The sequence below is a fragment of the Excalfactoria chinensis genome, chromosome 12 (genome assembly GCF_039878825.1).
Source record: "Excalfactoria chinensis isolate bCotChi1 chromosome 12, bCotChi1.hap2, whole genome shotgun sequence".
Classification (NCBI taxonomy): Eukaryota; Metazoa; Chordata; class Aves; order Galliformes; family Phasianidae; genus Excalfactoria; species Excalfactoria chinensis.
In genome coordinates this window covers 15,251,732-15,271,522 of record NC_092836.1, presented here as the reverse complement: position 1 = coordinate 15,271,522, position 19,791 = coordinate 15,251,732, and the positions used below count along the sequence as shown (strand labels likewise).

At 38.9% G+C, this 19,791-nt stretch overlaps 1 protein-coding gene across 47 annotated transcripts in view; it reads left to right on the top strand.

Moving 5' to 3' along the window:
• ATP2B2 (ATPase plasma membrane Ca2+ transporting 2) overlaps nt 1-19,791 on the top strand; it is a 303,612-nt gene that overhangs the window by 215,472 nt on the left and 68,349 nt on the right. For all 47 annotated transcript variants that reach the window (XM_072347778.1, XM_072347814.1, XM_072347821.1 and 44 more), the window contains one exon: nt 6,290-6,487. In XM_072347778.1, the coding sequence (XP_072203879.1) occupies nt 6,290-6,487 (198 nt within the window). The remainder of the gene's footprint in view (nt 1-6,289; nt 6,488-19,791) is intronic.

Sequence of the window (19,791 nt, the reverse complement as noted above, 5' to 3'; positions counted from 1 at the left end):
ATGAATAAAATAATGCCATATCCCACACAACGCTTTGAGATTGCTTTGGTCACCATTTGTATTTGCTAGTCATTCACAAGTCAGAGTCAAGAAAACTGTCCCTTCTCACACTATTAAAGAGAAAAAAACTAGCTTTTACTATGGTTTACAAAGAGCTAAGAATGCTTTGAAGGAATAACATCAGTTCTGTTCTGATAGCAACATCAGCCCAACTAAATCACTGCTGCTGACCCTGTGCTCTTCTCTGCTGCTCTTTTCACCCAGGAGCTGAATTAACTAATTATCAGTAGGCTGGAAGGTCTTGAGACTGACTTCTCGTCACATCTTTTCTTGATGCATTTAGAAAATGGGACAATAGGGAGCTTTTTGGACTTGCTTGAAATACCAGTGCCAGTGTCTTTTAAAGTTGACTGTATATCTATGTTATGAGATATTTGGGTGTTGGATGGAACTTTACATCTCCTTTCATTTTTATTGTTCCTTCACATTTATCTGGTGCTTAGAGAAAAAGCGGATGAAGATCTTAAGTGTGGTTCTCACTTGTTTCTGGAGAGCATGGAGATGGTAATACTGAGTGCAATGCAGTGTTATGTAGGTAGTAGGGAGCTCGTGGTGTTTGTGCTGTTTGAGGTTTCAAAGGTCTATTCAGAGACTCCTGGGCAGTGGGATATTGTAGTCCATTGGGATGCTCAAAATGCACCTTATTTTCTTACCATCTTCCCACAAGTTGAGCATTATGATTTTAAGTGACATCATTGTCACATGCAGGAGCAATAGCAGCAGCATTTAATGTTGCTTGCAGATGGTATAATGATCGCAGAACTCTTTTTTTCTTCAGTGTTCTCTTTTTTAGGCACCTTGAATTCTGTCTCAGATACACAGTACCTTAAGATAAGCTATAGCAAGTGCTCTGCCTCTCGCAAAGGCACAGCTTGAAGCAAGTACAGTTGCTGTGCAGCTGACGAGCTGACACTGCTCACGGGAAAAGCAGATGACACTGACAAAGATAGCAATGAAATTAAGAGCTGCCAAGTAGCAGCGCTTGGAGGTAACACCTCAGAAAAACACAGCTTACTGCTATCTGGTTTGTTTATTTTTTTAAAGTAAGGGTGGGAGGGGAGAAAGTCATGCTGTGGAAGCAGGCTTAACATAGTGGCTTTGGTTTTTCTTTTTTAAGCTGTTTTCATTTGGTTCCCTGAGGGAACAGCATGGAGCTGTTGGGGTGTTGGGAAAAGGTTCTGCATCAGAGGGTGTCGGGTTCAGCCCTGAACCACCAGAGCTCAGGGAGAGTTTGGGCAGCTCTCAGATGTTGGGTTTGGATTTTGGGTGGTACTGTGTGGAGCTGGGAGTTGGTGATCCTGGTGCATCACTTCCAACTCAGGATATTCTCTATTCAGCTGTATTGATTACCAGAACATTGCATTTACATGTATATGCCTTGATTGTAATGTTTTGCTTGCAAAACTTCAAGTGATTTAAAGTTGCACTGTGATAAAAAATGTGGAAAAAAAACCACAGTTTTTAATCAATTTAGTGAAGGCTGTAATTCTAGATTTCTTTGCTGAGGTGTTACTTAATAGCAGCAGTGCCCACACTTAGTGTCACTGGCTATTGACTGTAAGAATAGGCCTGGGCACACATGCAGTTGGAGATGTTGGAATTGCCAACTGATTTCAGGGACTTCTTCCCCTTTCTGTCATTCCCATGATTACTGCCAGCAATACATTTGAAGTAAAGAAGTGAATTTTTTTGTAGAGGTCCAGTGAGAGTGATGGTAAGTGGTTATGAAGGTGTGTTAATTACAGAAGGCTTTCAATGTAGTTTTCCTGTGGGGTCATTTACTTGCTGCTCTTTTTCTTGGCTGAGCCCTTGGGTCTCCTCTGTTAAGCTAGTGGTTGCTTTTCCCTGCAATTGCCTGATTCATGTTAGTGCTTTTTCAGTGTGATACTATAGGGTAGTCAGTGAGTGCTGTTTTGAGCTGCTGTAAGAGATACTTGATGTAAACATTAAGGGCAAGAAAAAGCTTTCAAGTGATCTGGAACAATCATAACTCAGCATTTTAACGGTTTGCTTTTGGTAGTATTTCTCTTCATTCCATAGTTTAAGTGGGCGTGAACCATTCTAACCATTCTCTTAAGCTTTATGTTGTACTTTTTTTTTCTTCTCCTGAATTGTTGCTTCAGTAATGACGTGATTTTGCTGTTTTTGCATCGTTAAAATCATCCTGTATGCGATGCTGCATTTGGTTGCAGTGGAGATGATTGTCAGGAGAAATATAATATTTCAAGAAGCGTGAATTGGTTTTATATTCAGTGTTCAGTAGCTGGCAGTTGTAGATAAGGAACAGAGAAAAACCATTAATTGTTGTTTCTCCAGGTTTTTAATCAATCTTTCCCTTTGAAACAAGTAAATCTGTGTTAAAAGGTGAGCTGGAGGAAAGAAGAACTGGATAGACTGCACAGCATAGAAAAGATTTTCTATGGCATCACACTGTTCTCCCCAGATTTCAGGAGGATTTTGGGGAAAAGTTTTGGAAACAAGCCTTGTGAAATCATTAAGTGCTGAACGCATTGGTAATCAACGCTCACAGTTCTTATTAAACACATACAGCCTATCTGTGGATAAATTTAATACAAAAACTGCATAATCATTGTCAAACACTTCGGCCAAGCAGAGAAGTGTCACATAGCCTCAACATACAAAAGTATTTTTATAGAAATTATCCTTGTGTGGACACACGCATTTATAACCAGACAGAGTGCCGTATCACCGCACCAAGTACAGCACAGAATGCAGGGACACACAAGTTCAGAAGTCAGGTATAGCCAATATCTCCATTAAATTTTACAGTCCCCACTGATTCTTATTCATTTCCTGAGATGTTTTGTCTCCTCATATAGAAATGCCATTTCTAATTGCTCTCATCTGCGCTATTGTTTCATTATTGTCGCAGCAGTCAATACATGGATTAAGCGATGAATGGAAAAGAAAAAAAAAAATTCAAGAACAGTAATGAAGTCGGTGTGTGTAATAAAGGGAGGAGAAAAAAGCAAATCTAGCAGCAGGAATGCCATCTCCTCGTTACAAGTAATGGTGAGGACAGATGTCCACTTGCAGCTCTTGCTGTGCTAATTGACGTTTCCACCATCTGTACTGCCCAGCAGTGCGCACTCGCTGGGAAGCAACGTCCTACAGATCTGCCTGTGCAACACAAAGCGTGAGTGACCTCCAGTCCTCTGCAAGCCACAAAGCTCGCCTTGCCTAAGGCACCTTTAGGACTATGTAAAATGACGTTTCTGAATAATACATAACAGATTATTTGAAGAGATAAGGGGGGCTCCTGTGTACCTTCTGCTGGCAGTAGCACTGAGAACTAATGGAAGCTTTGCAAAAAGAAACGTATTTGCCTTAAATTCTCAACTCTCCCATGGACTGCTCTGTGTATTTTGTGTAGTCCCTTTCTGACCTTATCATAGCAGTAATGCTTGGGACTGTATCATTGGTCTTCATATTTCTTCACGCTCTCCTTTCCTCTTGCTCAATAAATAGAGGCATTTGTCCGTTTCTGGCATTCAGAGAAAAAAACAGCAATAATTGCTGAGTAGGGTTTTGAAAGTGATAGCCAGACTTCAGGAGGATGGAAACCTTTTGATTAGAACTGAACACTGAATTTCATTTTCCATCATTTCTAAATAATGTACAGGAAAATAAATATCATAATTAAAGAAGAAAGAGTAGGTAATATAATATAGGTTACATAAACTATAATCTGGAAGATAATGTTGAACGTATGCTTTAAGCCCTGTTTAGTCCTCAACCTTATAGTATCTAAATGTGAAGGTCAGTGAACAGTTTTTTTTGTTAGAGAAGCACAAGCTCTTGGATTTCTTTGGAGTCCTTCTGTTTGTGTTAGATCAGTGCCGTAGGGCAGGATATGTATACTTTACTATCAGGAGGCCGCATATATAGCACACTTTGTGAAATGATGAATCCATCATATCTAGGTAAATGTAATTAGAGCTGTTCAAAAATATGTCCTATATTTCCTGCACTCTGTCACCCATCCCTGCCACGCTGCTGAGTAACCACTCACATGCTCACCTGCCAGAGCTGGCCCACTGCTGTGCACATATGTTCTGTGTTGGAAAATAATCCTTTTGTAGGCACTTTTTTCTTCTGCTTCCCAGCGTGTTTGAGGTCTCTCTGTTTCAGACGTGTTTTGCATGTCTGCCTGTAGATACATGATACAAACATTTCTGCTTGAAATTCCTACATTCTCAGTGTTGTTAATGAATTTGCCCCTTAACATATGAAGTCATTGATGTGTTCTGGATATGTTTTGGGGAACTAGTACAAACTGTGCATGCCGTTTTTAGTGAAAAACCTGTTTTGTATTCAAGGGCTTTGCAGCCCTCTGGAAGCTGATTGAACTGGCTTTGTTTTGTTTCTCCTGAAGGCTTGTCACTGCATCACATCCCATCAGGAGCGAGTAGCCTTTCTGATCCCTCGTGTACATTGTCCTAACTTCTCTGGTCTGCATTGGTTCACAGTGCAGCTACCCAAATGGCTCACTGTCTTCAGTTCACATTTCATGGGGGCAAAGCTTTCATCCCACATTAAAAACTGAGTGAGAACTTGTGGAGGAGTTGCAAAGTTTGTGTGCGATTGTGTGAATCATGGTGATGGTCATAGGCACGTTTTATAGCAGCTGGAACCTGTCCGTTGTAGTCTCACTCTGCAGTAGGTACTGAAAATTAAATTGGGTGAGGTAATAATAACTACAGCATGCCTTTATCTGGGAGAGGATAGTGTTTCTGAGAAGCTGAAGGTGAAATGAAAGTTTGATGAGTTAGTCAAGAGCCAGGAGCTACACAGCAGTTGTAATTATATACTTCAAGTGAAAGGTGAGTCAACGTCTTTGGCTGTATTGTGGCAGGATTGATACGTTCAGAGAAGCATCGCTTTAGGCAATTAGGCTAGTGCTGGGTGCTTTCATCCAGCAGGTATTTTACTGCCATGCATCTGCTGCGCTACTGGGAATGGCTGTACCAGTCCTGAATGGAGGAGATGCAGAGCTGAGTGCTGTTAGCATGTTTGGATCCTCACTGCCTCAGCTTGGCATCCTGGGGTTGCTTGTAACAGACCTTCCTGTTCCTCACGGACTCACAGGAGTCAGGGTTCTTAGAGCAGAGGAGTTAGCCTGATCTGTGTTAGGATGGGGATGATGGGAATCATTATAGAGTGGGATGGCTCTTTCTCTCATGCAGGCCCCCTTGTAGCCTTCTGGGGTTCACCCATTTTCATTGTATCAGCTCAGTGTGAATAAGCATGACTAATTTTACATGGCTAATTACATTCAAATCCTACAGGCTGTAAATGTTCCAAATGTGGTATCAATATTATCTGATAGATATATGTAGCCACTTGCTCTAGTGCTGTTCTTTATGCTTCTTCTGCCTTACATTTGTATTTTGTAGTTGTTGTTTTTTTTTAAGCAGAAAAGGTGCTAGACATGAATAGACTCAATATAATTAACAAAAAACAGGAAAAACACCGAAGTGAAAGGTTACTCAGCACCACTACAATCACATTCTTACACTCTATCCAGCATTTAAAGCATCGTGCAAAAAATCTGAACTTCTATACAGATTTAAGGAACCTTTGTTTCCCTTTTCTTTATGCAAACATGCTGTCACTGTGGCTGTCTCTTCAGGGGGAAAAAAAAAATGATGCAGTTCATTCCAGCAATTATGTGACAGTACATATGCACCGAGAGCAGTTGCTTTGAAGAACATGACATGCCTTATTGAGTTTTTCTTTGAGGTCATTGACCTGAGGTCAGAACAAAGATGTGCTGCTGCTTCTGGTATTACTGAAAGCTGCCAACAGTCATTCCAACCTCATCCCAGATGTAACATCTGAAATATAACTTAGTTTGACCTTATGATTATATTCAGAAGTTATTGCATACACGTGTATGCTTTTATCTACCTGTATAAAGACTTATTACAGTAATCCTGCTATTCACAGCCATGTTTAGGATTAAAGCTGTCAGGAATTGGTACTAATTAAAGTCCTTTCAGAAAGCAGCGACAAATCATCGTGCAAAAGCAGAATTTAAGTCTGTTTGTTAATGTGCCATGGGTGATAAAGCTTGTTTATTGAGATAATTTATTTTTAAATTATTTTAAATGTATTTTAATTTATACTGTAATGTATTGAAAGACAGATATAAGCACTTACTGTGTATATCACTGCAGTTTTACTTACTTTTTGTTGTAATTTACAGGGTTAGCTGGCACTGCAGCAGATCTAGAAAAACGAAAGCTTATTTTTGGAAAAAACTTCATACCCCCAAAGAAGCCAAAAACGTTCATACAGCTGGTGTGGGAAGCACTGCAGGATGTGACTCTTATAATCTTGGAAATTGCAGCCATCATATCCTTGGGGCTTTCGTTTTATCAGCCGCCTGGAGAAGGGAATGAAGGTAAAAACTTTTTGCTTGAATTCATTGACATAAGTTTAGGTAAAAAAATAAGTACTGTATCTCCAATTGCTTCCATCCCTACCTTGTGGAAGGTCACAAAGAGGCGCTCTCCATTTTGTTTGCTTCTGTTTCCATTACACATGGTAGTGACACGTTATTTGCGTGCTTGACATTTCTTTATGCAAACCACTGAACTTCATGCCTAGTGTTAAGTGACTTAAAAACCATCAAATTCTTATGAAACTTCAGTGTTTGTGTTTTTGCATTTGAGCTTGTGGTTGGTATTTATTAATCTTAGATTATTGCTTAATGCGTTATAGAGCAGAAACATGTAGTTGCTTACGTAACTGATGATCCTGTGTATGCAGACCCGAGCAGGACTTGGTGAAATTCACTCATTTCAGTGTTTTCAGTGATGTCACCATGGCTAATGAACACAGCTCAACAAAGAGCAATGGAGGCCACGTCATGTTATTGCTGTGATATCTGTACAAGTCATAAAGTCACCCTCCCCTCCTTTTTATTCTTTTTTTCCCTCTCCCTCCTTTGGAAAGCACTCTCGAATTCACATGCTTAAAATATTCATTCCTCTGCATAAATGCAAGATTTCCATTTCTGGCAACTGATCCAGATTTTTTCTTTCCTACTCTCTCAGACTTATAAAGCTGGATAAAACCTGCTGTGTGAAATGACGTGAATAGCTTGGCAAATGTATGAAGAATGCCTTCTTCTAAATATAGCCTTGAAATGCTTTTTACATTCGCTTCAGTTTCCTTTGGCTACTTTCCTTGAAGACCCTTCCTTTTTCCTTTCCCATTCACTAACACAATAAGCACGGAGCTCCGCAGAGCACTTGTAGCAATTCCTTATCTTTTATATATGATCAGGAAGCTCTTGTTGCTTTCTCCTGTTGGATTATGTTATTGTTGTTTTCAGCAGGTGTTTGATTTAGGCATGAGTAAGGAAAGGAGGTAATTTGTTTTGTTTTTTTTTAACTAAAGAAAGCATGATTTTTATTACCTCATAACTGGACATAATAAAGGTTCCCTGGGGACATCAAAAACCACAAGTGATGATTTACAGAATTAGAATTAAAGCCTGCAAACTTCATTCGTAGGCACAAACATGCACACTGCTCTCATATTATAAAGATAATTTAGTAGGGAAATAATGTTGAAAACAGGATTGTTACAGGGTGCTTGGAAAAGAGGATTTGTGCCATCAGATTCTGATTTTATATCATCATTATTACTGTTGCTGTTTTGGTTTAATGCAATATTTAAAATGTTTCTTTTCCCGTGGGAATGTGTGACACATCTGAAATTCTGGAATGCTACAAACAGCTCAAAAACTCAGCAGTGCAACCTGGGAAAGTGTGTTGGTGTTTTCCCACAGCACAGTGTTTCCATTCAATGGCCTCTGGTTTCTCCATCATTTTAGAACTGTTTTCCTTGAAGGTTTTCGCCATGCTTTACAAAGAGAAGAATAGTTCAATGTAGAGAATATTCTGTAATCCAGCTTTTTGAATGCATTTTAAATTTGGTCCTTTGATTTTTTTCAGTGGTGTATTTGTTTTGTTTTGGGGTTTTTTTGAGCAATTCCGTATATACGGGAGATTCTCTCATATTAAAATCAGTATTGAAACTGATATCAAGGATACCTGCAGTTTGTTGGTAGATGTCCTTTCCAAGGACATGTTTATGAGCAGGCAGGTAACTGTGCCTGGCCACATGCCTTGCAGCACTGGAAGGACTGGGAGAGCCAAGGGAGAAGTGCCATTTCCCTCATGCCTGATGGTTTGAGATTAAATAACAACATGGAAATGAGAGGCTTTGAGACAGAGCTATTTTCTGAGTTGCATTCACTTTATGCTATTGGAAGCAATTGAGATTTCTGTGGTTTTTGCAGTACCAGTAACTGTCATCAACCAGCCTCTTACCTGGTAGTAACCTATTGTTCAAAGTACTGGAAGTTTTTGTTGTCCTACTTCTTTTTCCATCCTCATTTGAGAAATGGACATAATTTGGAAAATATTATTTCTTTTCCTACTGCAATCACACAAATCCTATCTATGGGAATTACTGGATAATAGTGCGGTTGGGCTTTATTGCTTCTCTAGAAGCTGCGTCAGCTCTATTTTCATATTGTTTGCTAAGAGTGAAAGTTTCAAGAATTTGTTATCAGAAGCTGAGCTGCTGTTCTTGTGATCTGCTTTGCATTCCCTTTCAGCATTGGGAGCAATTGAGAAGGTCTGCATAAGTGATTGTCAGCCCCATGGCAATCACTGCTCCCCTCACTGATCCAAATAGAATCATTTTAACATTCTTTCAAAAAAGTGCAATTTTTTTTGGTGTGTGTATTTTTGTAAACCTGTACTGAGAGGAAATGATGCAGATGTAGTCACTGCTGCAGTGTTGTTCACACAAGGATGTGAGTAGTTAAAATGTGGCAGGTTAAAAATACTTTATTCCTCAGAACGAAATTCCTCGGTGTCCTGGATTAATAGATTACAGACAGAGTAAAGGTAATAGTGAGGCAGTGATCTACAAAGAGGATTTATCAAAGATATGGGATCCTGCCTTCATGGTTTTGTGTTTTGTATTTTTACTTATTTATTTCTGCTTTGTAGATGAATTAAATATTCTGTGTTTGCATGTATAACTACCTGAAGTTTCTTGTCCAGCTTGGAACTGTTCACATACATTGTTTTTTCTATATTGTTTATAGGGTAATTTTCTCCCACATGCCGTCTATATTTGCAAATCAGCCAAGCTCCTATACCTGTTTTTTATGATCTTCAGATTTATGTGCAATGTTTGTTGTATCTATGTGTTTTCCTGAACATAAAGAGATTTTTTTCCTTGTGTTGGAGGATGAAACTCTAAATCTCAGCCTGACATGCCAAATCAGCAGGTATCAGATGCATGTTAAGAATATGGGAAAATGGAGAGGGAGGGGTAAAACAGACAAAAAAAAAACACAACAGAAACCTTGGCCTCATCACAAGGAATAATGGGTCACAGCTGTATTGCCCCAGGGACAATTCTTAGAGGTTAATTTCTTCAGTTTATTGGCATGCAAGAGATTTGTGTTTCCCTTCTGTTTGGAAGGAGAGCAGTGTATCACTTTGCCACCTCACCACAAGGATGAATGCTGGGAGCAGGCAGGCTCTGCAGTTCTGTCAGTGTGGGAAAATGAGGAGTAAGACCCTTTCTGAGTAACCATGCACAATAGGACAGCTTGACAGTAGAGCTGACAGAAACTCTTTCTGGCCTTTTAATACGTCATCTGCTTCCCTTCTGTGCAGTGGCAAAACTGAATTCATGTTAGTATTTTCTGGTCTGTCACTCCTTGAGCATCCAATTCTTAATTTATTTTTTTTTCCCACAAACTTTCTATACTCTCTTTCTAAAAAGAAGATTCTTCTGTTGTGTTCCCCTCACCTTTTGGGATTCTATAAGTTTTATATTCTTCTGTTGAAATCAATTTATTCTTAATTTGTATAAACAAAAAACCCTGCTGGGGAAACCTTGAAATATGCTTTTGTGTGTGCAAATGCTTACTGGCTCAGAAGAAACACGCAGGTGTCATTTGGGCAGGAAGCAAACATGGGATATGAAATGAATAGCAGGGTTAGCTCTGCGGGAGCACCACCAGCTCATCTGGTGTTGGAAATGGTACTTGGTATTGTTGAATTCTGTGGCACAGTACAGTCAGTCCCTGCCAAAAGTAAACATATTGTTTCATATTAATACTGATCATTTGTATTATCTTTACACTAGAAATGAGCAGTAGAAAATCTCTGTATGACTCATAATGTCATAGAATCACAAGGGTTGCAAAGGACCTCTGGAGTTCGTTTAGCCCAATCCCCTGCTAGAGAAGGTTGCCTGGTGTAGGTAGCACAGGAAGGAATTCAGGCAGGTCTTGAATATCTGCTCACCACTGAGAAGGGCCTGCCCCAATTATTTGACACCCACTCATTTAGATATTGATAAGCATTGGTAAGATCTGTTCTCAGTCTTCTCCAGCCTCAACAGCCCCAGGTCTCTCAGACTTTCTTCACAGGGGAGATATCCCAAGCCCCTCATCATCATTGTAGCCATTTTCTGGATTCTCTGGATAAGTTCTCTTCCTTGAACTGAGGAGCCCAGAACTGGATGCAGCACTCCAGAAGCAGCCTCACCAGGGCAGAGCAGAGGGGGAGGATCACCTCCCTTGGCCACACTTTATAATGAGCCCGAGGATCCCATTGGCCTTTATGTCCACTAGGGCACACAGCTGGCTCATGACCAACCTGCTGGCCACCAGGACCTGAAGGTCCTTTTCTGCAGAGCTTCTCTCTGGCAAGTCAGCCCCTGGCCTATACTGAAGAGTGTGGTTATTCCTCTCTACGTGTAGAGTTCTGCACTCATCCTTGTTGAAATTCATCAACAATCTGGCCTGTCCAGGCCGATTTAAAGAAGAAATATCTGTGTGCCTCCCCTACACCTAAATGATCCTAGGAGACAAGCAGTTGTTTAAAAAAGAACAAAAGTAAAAGCAGTTGTTATTGAGCAACTTTAAACAAATTTGATTTAACTTAATTAAAAGTAACCTCAGATAAATAACCACATAAAAATCCTGAGCTGTCCCCTGAGGGAGGAGTTCTGCTTATTTAGTGAGGCGTTCAGGACATTTACTGAGACACAATTAGTGTAACCGAATATAAATGGAATGCTTTAATACAGCATTTATCAATTTTTACTTTGGCTTTACCCATATAGTTCGCATTTGGAATTGCATCATGCGTTTTCCTTAACATTTGAATTCAGTGGGCCACAGGAAGATGCTGAGTAAGTCTCCCAGTCTCTCAAAATCTGTCTCCCTGAATTTCATTAATATTCATTTAGCATACTGATTATTAAGGAAGAATCAGCTGAATTTTAGTTGGAAATGAAACAGCTGAATAAAGTTAATGCTGTATTTTTTTTATTGGCATCTTTAAATCTCAGACTTTTAAAATAAGCATTTTATGTGATAGTGCAGATTACATTAAAATACGTAAATACAGGCAGAGTGAAAATCCAACCAACATTCACTATTGCACAGATTTCCTAAAATAAGCATAGCAATAAGCAACTGCAAGTACTTTGCCAGCCCCCCTTCCAATTTTCAAGGTTCTTCTTTTGAAGCCTGTTTTTTGAGGCTGCTTAGAGATGATGAAGTTATTTGACAACTCGTGTGCATTTTATATTTAAAAAAACAAATTGGTCAAGCAATGTGTTTGTACAGAGAAAATCCATTCTCTTTCTGTGTGTCTTTTCCATAAAGCAAGAAGAAACGTAGAAATTGTGAAGCTTTTTTTTTATAATAAGAAATGAGCTGAATGCCATTCATTTTAGTCCTTTGCAGTGATTTGAGTTCTGGTTTGACCATCCTGCTTCACTAATTGTGAAAGTAAAAGATAAATGGAACCAACCCTGCATCCCTGAGCAATTACTTATAATGTTTTCTGAATTCTGTCGCAGCTGGCAAAACGGGCAATAATTAGCAAACATTTTCAAGTCTCTTGTATATCTCAAAAGGTCAGGGGAACAGCTGAACTGTCTTCTAATCCTCGCAGTCAGTGTCAACTAATCACCGTTGGCACAGCAGGGAAATCTAGCAGCCGTTTCAGTATTCTATATCTGTGCTATTTGCAGGCTATGGGCACTCATTTTAATTTTTTCAGGATTGCCAGCCATTGGCATAGTATAGTATAATCTTAGACCAAACCAGGTAGGTCTTTAGAGTGTTTTAGTTCCAACTTAATTTCATTGTAGTCCTTAATTAGAACACATTTGGAATCTCCTCCCATTTGTTTCAGCTTTTAAATGACTTTGTGCTGTAAAACCCAGAAGTGTGTGTATTTTCCTGTGTTACATAACCTACTTCAGACACTGGAGAATACTGAATCACTGGAAAAAACAGGTCATATGCAGGGGGCAGAAGGGCAGTGCAGCCATAAGAGCCGATACCTCCTAGTAGGAATCCTTATCATCTTTGCTAGTAAATAACACTGATCCACCTGCCAGTACTTTGGAGATTTTAATTGTGGTGTCCAAGGATGACAATTCAGGAAAAGCTGAGATGATAGAAGTGCAGGTATTCGGAAATAGTATTTTTATGTAGACTGGATGAATCTCAAATATAGACTAATGTCAGAGTTAGCAGTGCAAATTTGAGGAGTGTTGCCAGCACTCCAGTGCTTTCATTGTTCTTCACGAAAGTTAGAGCATGAGATTGCAAAGGGGTGTTTTTAAATGTCTGAACTGTCTGTCAGGACAAGCGATGAAGCAGTTGGCATCCTGGAAAACAGGAGAAACAGAAGTATGTGCCCTCTTAAAAACAGCTTGCTCTGCCAGAACCCCACCACTTAACCTTCCTCCCCAAGCTAGGATGAGGTGAAGCAGCATATGGCTTTTCCTGACATTAGCCCAATCTGTTTCTTATAGTGAAGGAATGAGAAAGCATCTTACTTGTTAATCCCTGCCCTAAATTTTACTTTGGCTTGTAAATATCCAGGAAGAGAGGACAGAGTGGGTTGTAGTGCCCAGCTGTTACAGATGTCCAAACTCATGTATATAAATGGTCTTGCCTTCTTCCAAAACATGTAAAAGGTGGTTTTCATGATCATCTGGCTACAGTACTTCATTTTTGAAAGACTTATGCTTTTATGTTGTTTTCTAGGCTCAAAAGACATGGCAAATTCAGGATTAGGGCTCCTAAATTTATGAGCTGGAAAGTCCTGGGTAGTAAGGTCATGAAGAGCGTCCCACAGCAGGCAAGAAGAGGCAGAGTATGAGTATTTGAAGAGATCTTTGAGGTCGTTTAGTCTGTCCCCATACTCAGAAGCACGATCAGCAGTACTTAAGCCATTCTAGACAGAAATTTAATCTTACTTATTTCTCCAGGCTTCCAGTAATGGAAATTTTGTGTCTTTCCTAGTTTATGTGTCATTGCAGTGAGACAGTTATACCTTGTATTAATTTAAGAATCTCTTGTAAGAAATTGCCTTGTTTTATTTTACATGCATATGAAGACCTATACGAAGTCATATTATACTTCCAGACATATTTCAACTACCTGAGGACAACATATTTATAAATACCGAGGCATAAATACGTAGAGCAACCTACTCAGTTTCTTCAGTGAGCATCTGAACTCTGAGCAGCATTTTAAACAACATGTTAATACTGCAGAGGAATACCAGTAATCAACCAACTTTGACAAAGGGAGCCAAAACTCTCTTAAAAAATGTATTTACTAATTTTAAAAAGTATCAGAATTTCAAACCTACATAGATGTGTGTGACTTTTTCTTTTAGATCTTTATCAAGCAGAGAACAGACCGAGCCCTGACCTGCTGAGCCCTCCAGTCAGGGGTAAAGCACAGGCAGAGCTTGGTCTGCAGCTGCTGTGCCTGACACGGCACAGTGAATATTGGGAGTACTGGCACTGAATTATACTGTTGGCTTTTTTTTTTTTTATGTACGTCCATCTGTGTGTGTACATAGGCATATTTTCGTAGTTCTGTGTATGTATATATAAAAAATCCTGTGAGAAAACCATCAATTCAAACAATCAATTCCAGTTATTGCATAAGTAGTTCACCCTGTTTCTGATAAGTATATGTAAGATTGTAGAGTCTTAAAACATGTATGAGTTTCTCGAAACCAAAATTCGTATGTAAAATTAATGCTTGAAATGGAGGATATCCTAACTACACGCAGCTTTAGCTTGCTGTGGTTGCATGAGCTTTAACACTTCAATTTGGATTCCTAGAGTACTTCAGAAATCACATCTCCATTTTGTACGCAGTTAACATGCTTGGGCTCTTATTGCAGAATACTTCCTGGGAGTGCAGGGGCTGGATGTTCACTTTTGTGTAAAAATAGACTGAAAAAATGTGTCTCAGAAACATATTTCCTTAGCACATAGGTTTGCACTGTAAATCTGCTGGTACATGGGCAGAGTATTTGCTAGTGTTTAATGCTTTCTGATGCAAGATGTTATGATACGGTGTTTAATCTTTTATTTACATGAATTTTCACCTCTTAGAATTTATAGCACAGAGTAATGAATATAAAAGATTAAATACAATAATAAATGCTGAACTTGTTTTGTGATTGAGGTCTACAAATCTTCCATTTCTGCCTCAGCCTGGTTCTCTTGTTCTCATGAAAATGGCTGAAGAATGACATGTTAGAGCACTGCAGGAGGTGGAGGTGCTTCAGGACCTGTTCTGTAGCACGTTGGCATAGCCTAAGTTGAAAAGAGTACTGGCTTAATTTTCTGTTTTTGCAGCACCTTAGCTGGGCTAGATTGCTTAAGCCAACTCACTTGCAAATTCTCTTCGTCAGTAGCTTTCAAGCTGTGGTCTGTGGACCTCTGAGAAAAGGGACCTAAGTTGGAAGAGTTCCATGGCTTCATTTTTACACATCCTACGTGCAAAGAAACCTTCAACTTTGACCAGAAATTTCATTATATATGTTGATGTTTGTAGTAAAATGTTACACTGAAATGCTTGTTTCTGACAGATGTAGGTTGTTTTTAATATCTCTATAGACAGAGATAAATAATAAGTGTGAATTTTCAGTGGAATAGCTGTAGATTATGGTAACAGATATATATGCTGTTTGTAAACTGTATCTTTTCTAGACAATCTCTTGAACTATTGCAGTCCAGCCTTCCTAGGGTAGCCGAAGCCATCAGAGGCTTCATGGAATGTATTAAGCTGTACTGAGAATCTCAGTCTCTGGCTAAAAGTCTTTGGTTCTCCAAATTAGCATCAATTAATTAATTAGTTGAGGAATGAAATAAGCAGTCTTCTCTTAAATTTCATCACTTTGTCTTTCTCAAAAGAAGTTTTCTTCATAATTCAGTAATGCATGTGGAGTGTTTATGGTTGTTTATTACTGTGGGTAAGTATTTTTGATGATGTGTGAAAACACTTGTTTTGCAAATTTGTACTGAATTACACAGCAAACATTTCCTGAACAGATAATTAAGTGAATGGAATTGCTCTTTTATAAGTTTTGAGATGAAAATACGTTGCATCGGTTGTTTTGTAATATGCTGTGTTTTTTTGTTGTTGTTTTTACCGTATTCTAAAGTGCTCACAGTTGGGTCACTTCACAATTATTTAAAGTTGCATTTCAATTTTATGTAAAAGGTATTGCCTTTTCTCAGACCTCCTGATCACAAACTGATTCTCAATGTCTGTATTTCTGGCTGGGTGCGCAGTCTGTCTGTCACTGTTTTCCCTCTACTTCCTTTAGACCTAACTTTTCTTTTTTAAATGAAATAGAGCTGGTGAGATTCTGCTCTTCCAGAACCTCGTCATCTTTTGCTTTTCTGTGGGATTTCCCTTATCTTCCCCCCCTCTCCCCTTACCTTTTTGTTCAGGAAACATATACTTTTATTGCAATCTGGAAATGTTTAAGTATCACTCTGCCCAAGAACTGATAAGTCTAAAAGAAGTATGGAAACAATACTAAATGCATTGTAAATTCTGGATTAAAAAGAAAGAAAGAAGTGAGATGCATCAGTTGTAAAATACAGATGGGATTAAGTGGAACATCAGTTTTCTGGAGCCAAGCATTTGTCCAAAGGAGTGCTTTCACTCTGGCTTTGCTCAACTATATTGAAAATGTCTGTTCTATACTGTTAACAAAATGCGCCTGGGGAGCAAACTGATTACTGGATGTCAGTGGTACTGATGAATGATTTAAGTTTCAGATTTGAGTTGGCTTCAGGAACAACACATTAAGAACTCGTGAAGTGCAAAATGTGCACATCGTGTCATATGGGACCTGCAAATTAAATAATTGTTTCATAATGTAAAGTGGCCTACATCTGGTTTCTACAAATGTGTGTTAGACTGCAAAAATAAGTCCCACAGATACCTTCTTACTTCATTAGAGATGCATAGAGATCATTGCCAAAACTAGGCTGCTTTTAGATATTGCTCATTAGAAAGATTTCCATGTTGCCAAGCACTACTTAACTCTCAACTGGGGACATGAGGTAATGAGATTTAGAACTTTGGGATGAAATATAAGATATTCTCACTTATTTTCCAGGAAGAAGCTCTCCAAGAGAATTAATTCCATAATAAAATTCCTCTAGGATATGACCTTAGAAGCGTTGTTGAGTAACTGCACTTGAACTCCTATTAATTGTCACAAAGAGCGACTTTCCTGGCCCAAGTCTTACATTTGAAAACTGTGTTTTACCCATTAAATATGTGACCATGTTTTCAAGATGTTTTTGGCACTGAGCAAAGTACAGTAAAACTCCAGCAGTCAGATGTCAAGGCTTTGTCTTCCATCCCCCTAAGAGCAGGTCCCGTATTGACACTATAACAGAGCAGAACTGAATATGATGTATTGCAGCAATAGCTGTATGGTCTTCTTCCCTTCCATTGCCTTTGCTGGAGTTGGGACCCCATCCCTTCAGGTGATGTTTGCAGAATGCTTTGCTTTGGTGCTAGTCAGAAGAACCTTGTTTGACATATTGTGTCTACTGAAGTAGAGTAATTGAGTGGTAAAGCTGAGGTGATTGAAGTGAATGTTCCTCAGCTCACAAATGTTTGTGATCAGGCTGAGGAATGTGTGAATGTATATGCACTTAGCGCTTACGCATTTGTTTTCTTGCATGACTGTGTTGAATACATGTAAATATTTAATATGGAATTCTAAAGTTGATGCTTACATAACTAACCTACAGGGACAGTGTCTTTTTCTGTCTTTTTTTTACCTCACTGGTAAAAAAAAGCCCTTATATAACTAAATAAGATATCATAAAGAGAAGAATTCTAATAGTGCTGTGAAATAAGCATCGAAAATCACTTATAGTGAATACACAAGCACCATAAACCTGAAATGCATGTACTGTAAGCATTTGATGTTAGTAAATTCCTTCTGCTTGACTCATCACACAAACAAGCGTTTCTGGGGAAAACAGTCTGACTTAATACAAGTGATCAGAAAATATTTTTCACAGTTAAATGTGAAAGTTAAAGTCCTGAGAGAACATGGGAGAAAGAGACAAAAGTTGTGTTTTGAAGCTCTAGGGACTTCTGCAGCTTTGCTGTTAGCAGTGGCTCTGCAGTGCCCTTCCTGCCCCATGCTGTGCCTGTGTTGGAGGCAGTTCAGCAGCTGGGGATGAACCATGTTGGGGGGGGGGGGGGGTGCTGGTCACTCTTTGGAATCACATTGCAGCAAATGATATGGCACAGGAAGGAGCTCTAAAAAATGATTACAGTGTCTGTTCCACGTGAACATCTTGTTCATGAATAGAGTTTGATATTTACTGAATATTTTGGGATTTTTGGGGTTCCTTTTTCTATTTGATTGAATATGATAAATGAAGTAGCATCACTTGCAGTTAGTAGTGAGCATCGCTCTATTAATGAAAAAAGCTGTAACTTAGAACTGCTCAAGTTGCTTTACTAATATCAGTGCTGGAATCTCAGCTAAAGAAAAATGGCTTTTACCAAAAGGTATCAAATGGAAAGTTTTTATCTTGGGAACTGTTGTCTTTTTGATGGCAAAACCAGTTTGACTGACAAAAAAAACCAACTACCTCTGGGGGTGGTATGAGATTTTCCTGGGGAATTTAAATGCCACGAGGTATTCTCAGCTTAAAAATAGAAACGTGTAGGTTGAAATGAGTAACCAAGAGGAATGTGCTGTAGGCTGGGACTTTGGAATACAGATGTTCATAGATTTTTATTTTTTTTTAAACATTATTATTTTTTTAATTTAGAATTCATTATGCTAAGATTACATGGTTTGTAATTGTAACTGTACTCAAAGCAGCTTTAAGAAACTCCACATGACTACTAGAAATCTCATTAGAAATCAGAGATGTATCTTTTTAGCTTTGCTGTGCTTATATACATCTTTTAGCACTGGCTCTGATTTGGAAGATTTTAGGAGAAATATCAGTATTGAAATGAGGTTTGCTAGCTTAAAAGCATTCCATCAGGAAATGAGCCTGCTGAAATGTCAGGCAGTGCTTTCTTGCTATTAGTGTAGCCTTTTGCTTTTTTTTTCCTTTCCCCTCTTCTTGCTGTCACCAAATTCAGATGATTAATAACACTGGTCAAATTAGTTTTTTCCTGCTGGTAACAGCAAAGGTTTATGCTTTCCTTTCTCATATGCTTTAACCTCCTCTTGTACATCTGTGTCCTTTCTCACCTTTTCCTTTTGATACAAGTGCATTCAAATCTTTTCTATCAGACAGCTCCCTTTTAATATCCTATGCCTCTCTGTCCCGCTTTTACTTCCTGAAGTGTTACATGTAATGAAAATCTTGGAGATGCAGAACGGGCTTTTTGCTGATTTTCAAATTACTGGCACTCAGGTAAGTGCTCCAGAGGGTCCAGCACAGGCTGAGTGCTCAGCTTTCCAGCTCCTGGGTGTCTTTTTTAGCCCCCAGATCTGCACCCAAGTAACCTACAGTCTGATGAGACTGAAACCCAAATTGCTGTAACTTCAGGTGAACGCACCGCATGCTCTGCTTTGAATTACTTTTCCCTCTTTTTCCTGAATCTTCTTTACCTTCAGATTCTGTCTTCATCTTCCTTCTGGAGAAAACTCAACAGTTTTTGCTGATCCATTTCTCATCAAATTGGTAGCTCTGAAATTTTTTTCTCTTCTCTTCTCTTCTCTTCTCTTCTCTTCTCTTCTCTTCTCTTCTCTTCTCTTCTCTTCTCTTCTCTTCTCTTCTCTTCTCTTCTCTTCTCTTCTCTTCTCTTCTCTTCTCTTTCTTTAAAAAAAAAAAGCAAGCTTTTGATAATTTTCCTTCGAGAAAATTTGTGAAGGGCACAGTGATATCAGTCCCCTTTTGTATCTCTGAATGCTCTTTGAGGCCATGCTGTCCCATAAGGGCTTCAGGTCACCTGTGTGTTCCTGCACGCTCTTTTTGAATAAACGAATCCATTTTGTGACTTCATCTGCTTCTCCTGTGCTGAGGGAGTTAAACCCCTTTGCAATCTTGACTTGCAGTCAAATCTGTGTAATCGCAGTTTCAAACTGAGTATGCATTTTCTATCTCATGAGAACGAGACTTTTGGGAATAACACACACGGTGTGTTTGTGGTTATGGCACAGAGTAGCTTTGTATTAAAAACCTGTTCACGTTTCTGAAATTTAATTTTTTGACAGATAGGACCCGTGTTAAAGACAATTTTAAATGAGTATTTCAGTATTCACTGTTTTGGAATAAAACCCTATTACAAATACACATATACACATATACACATATTCACATATA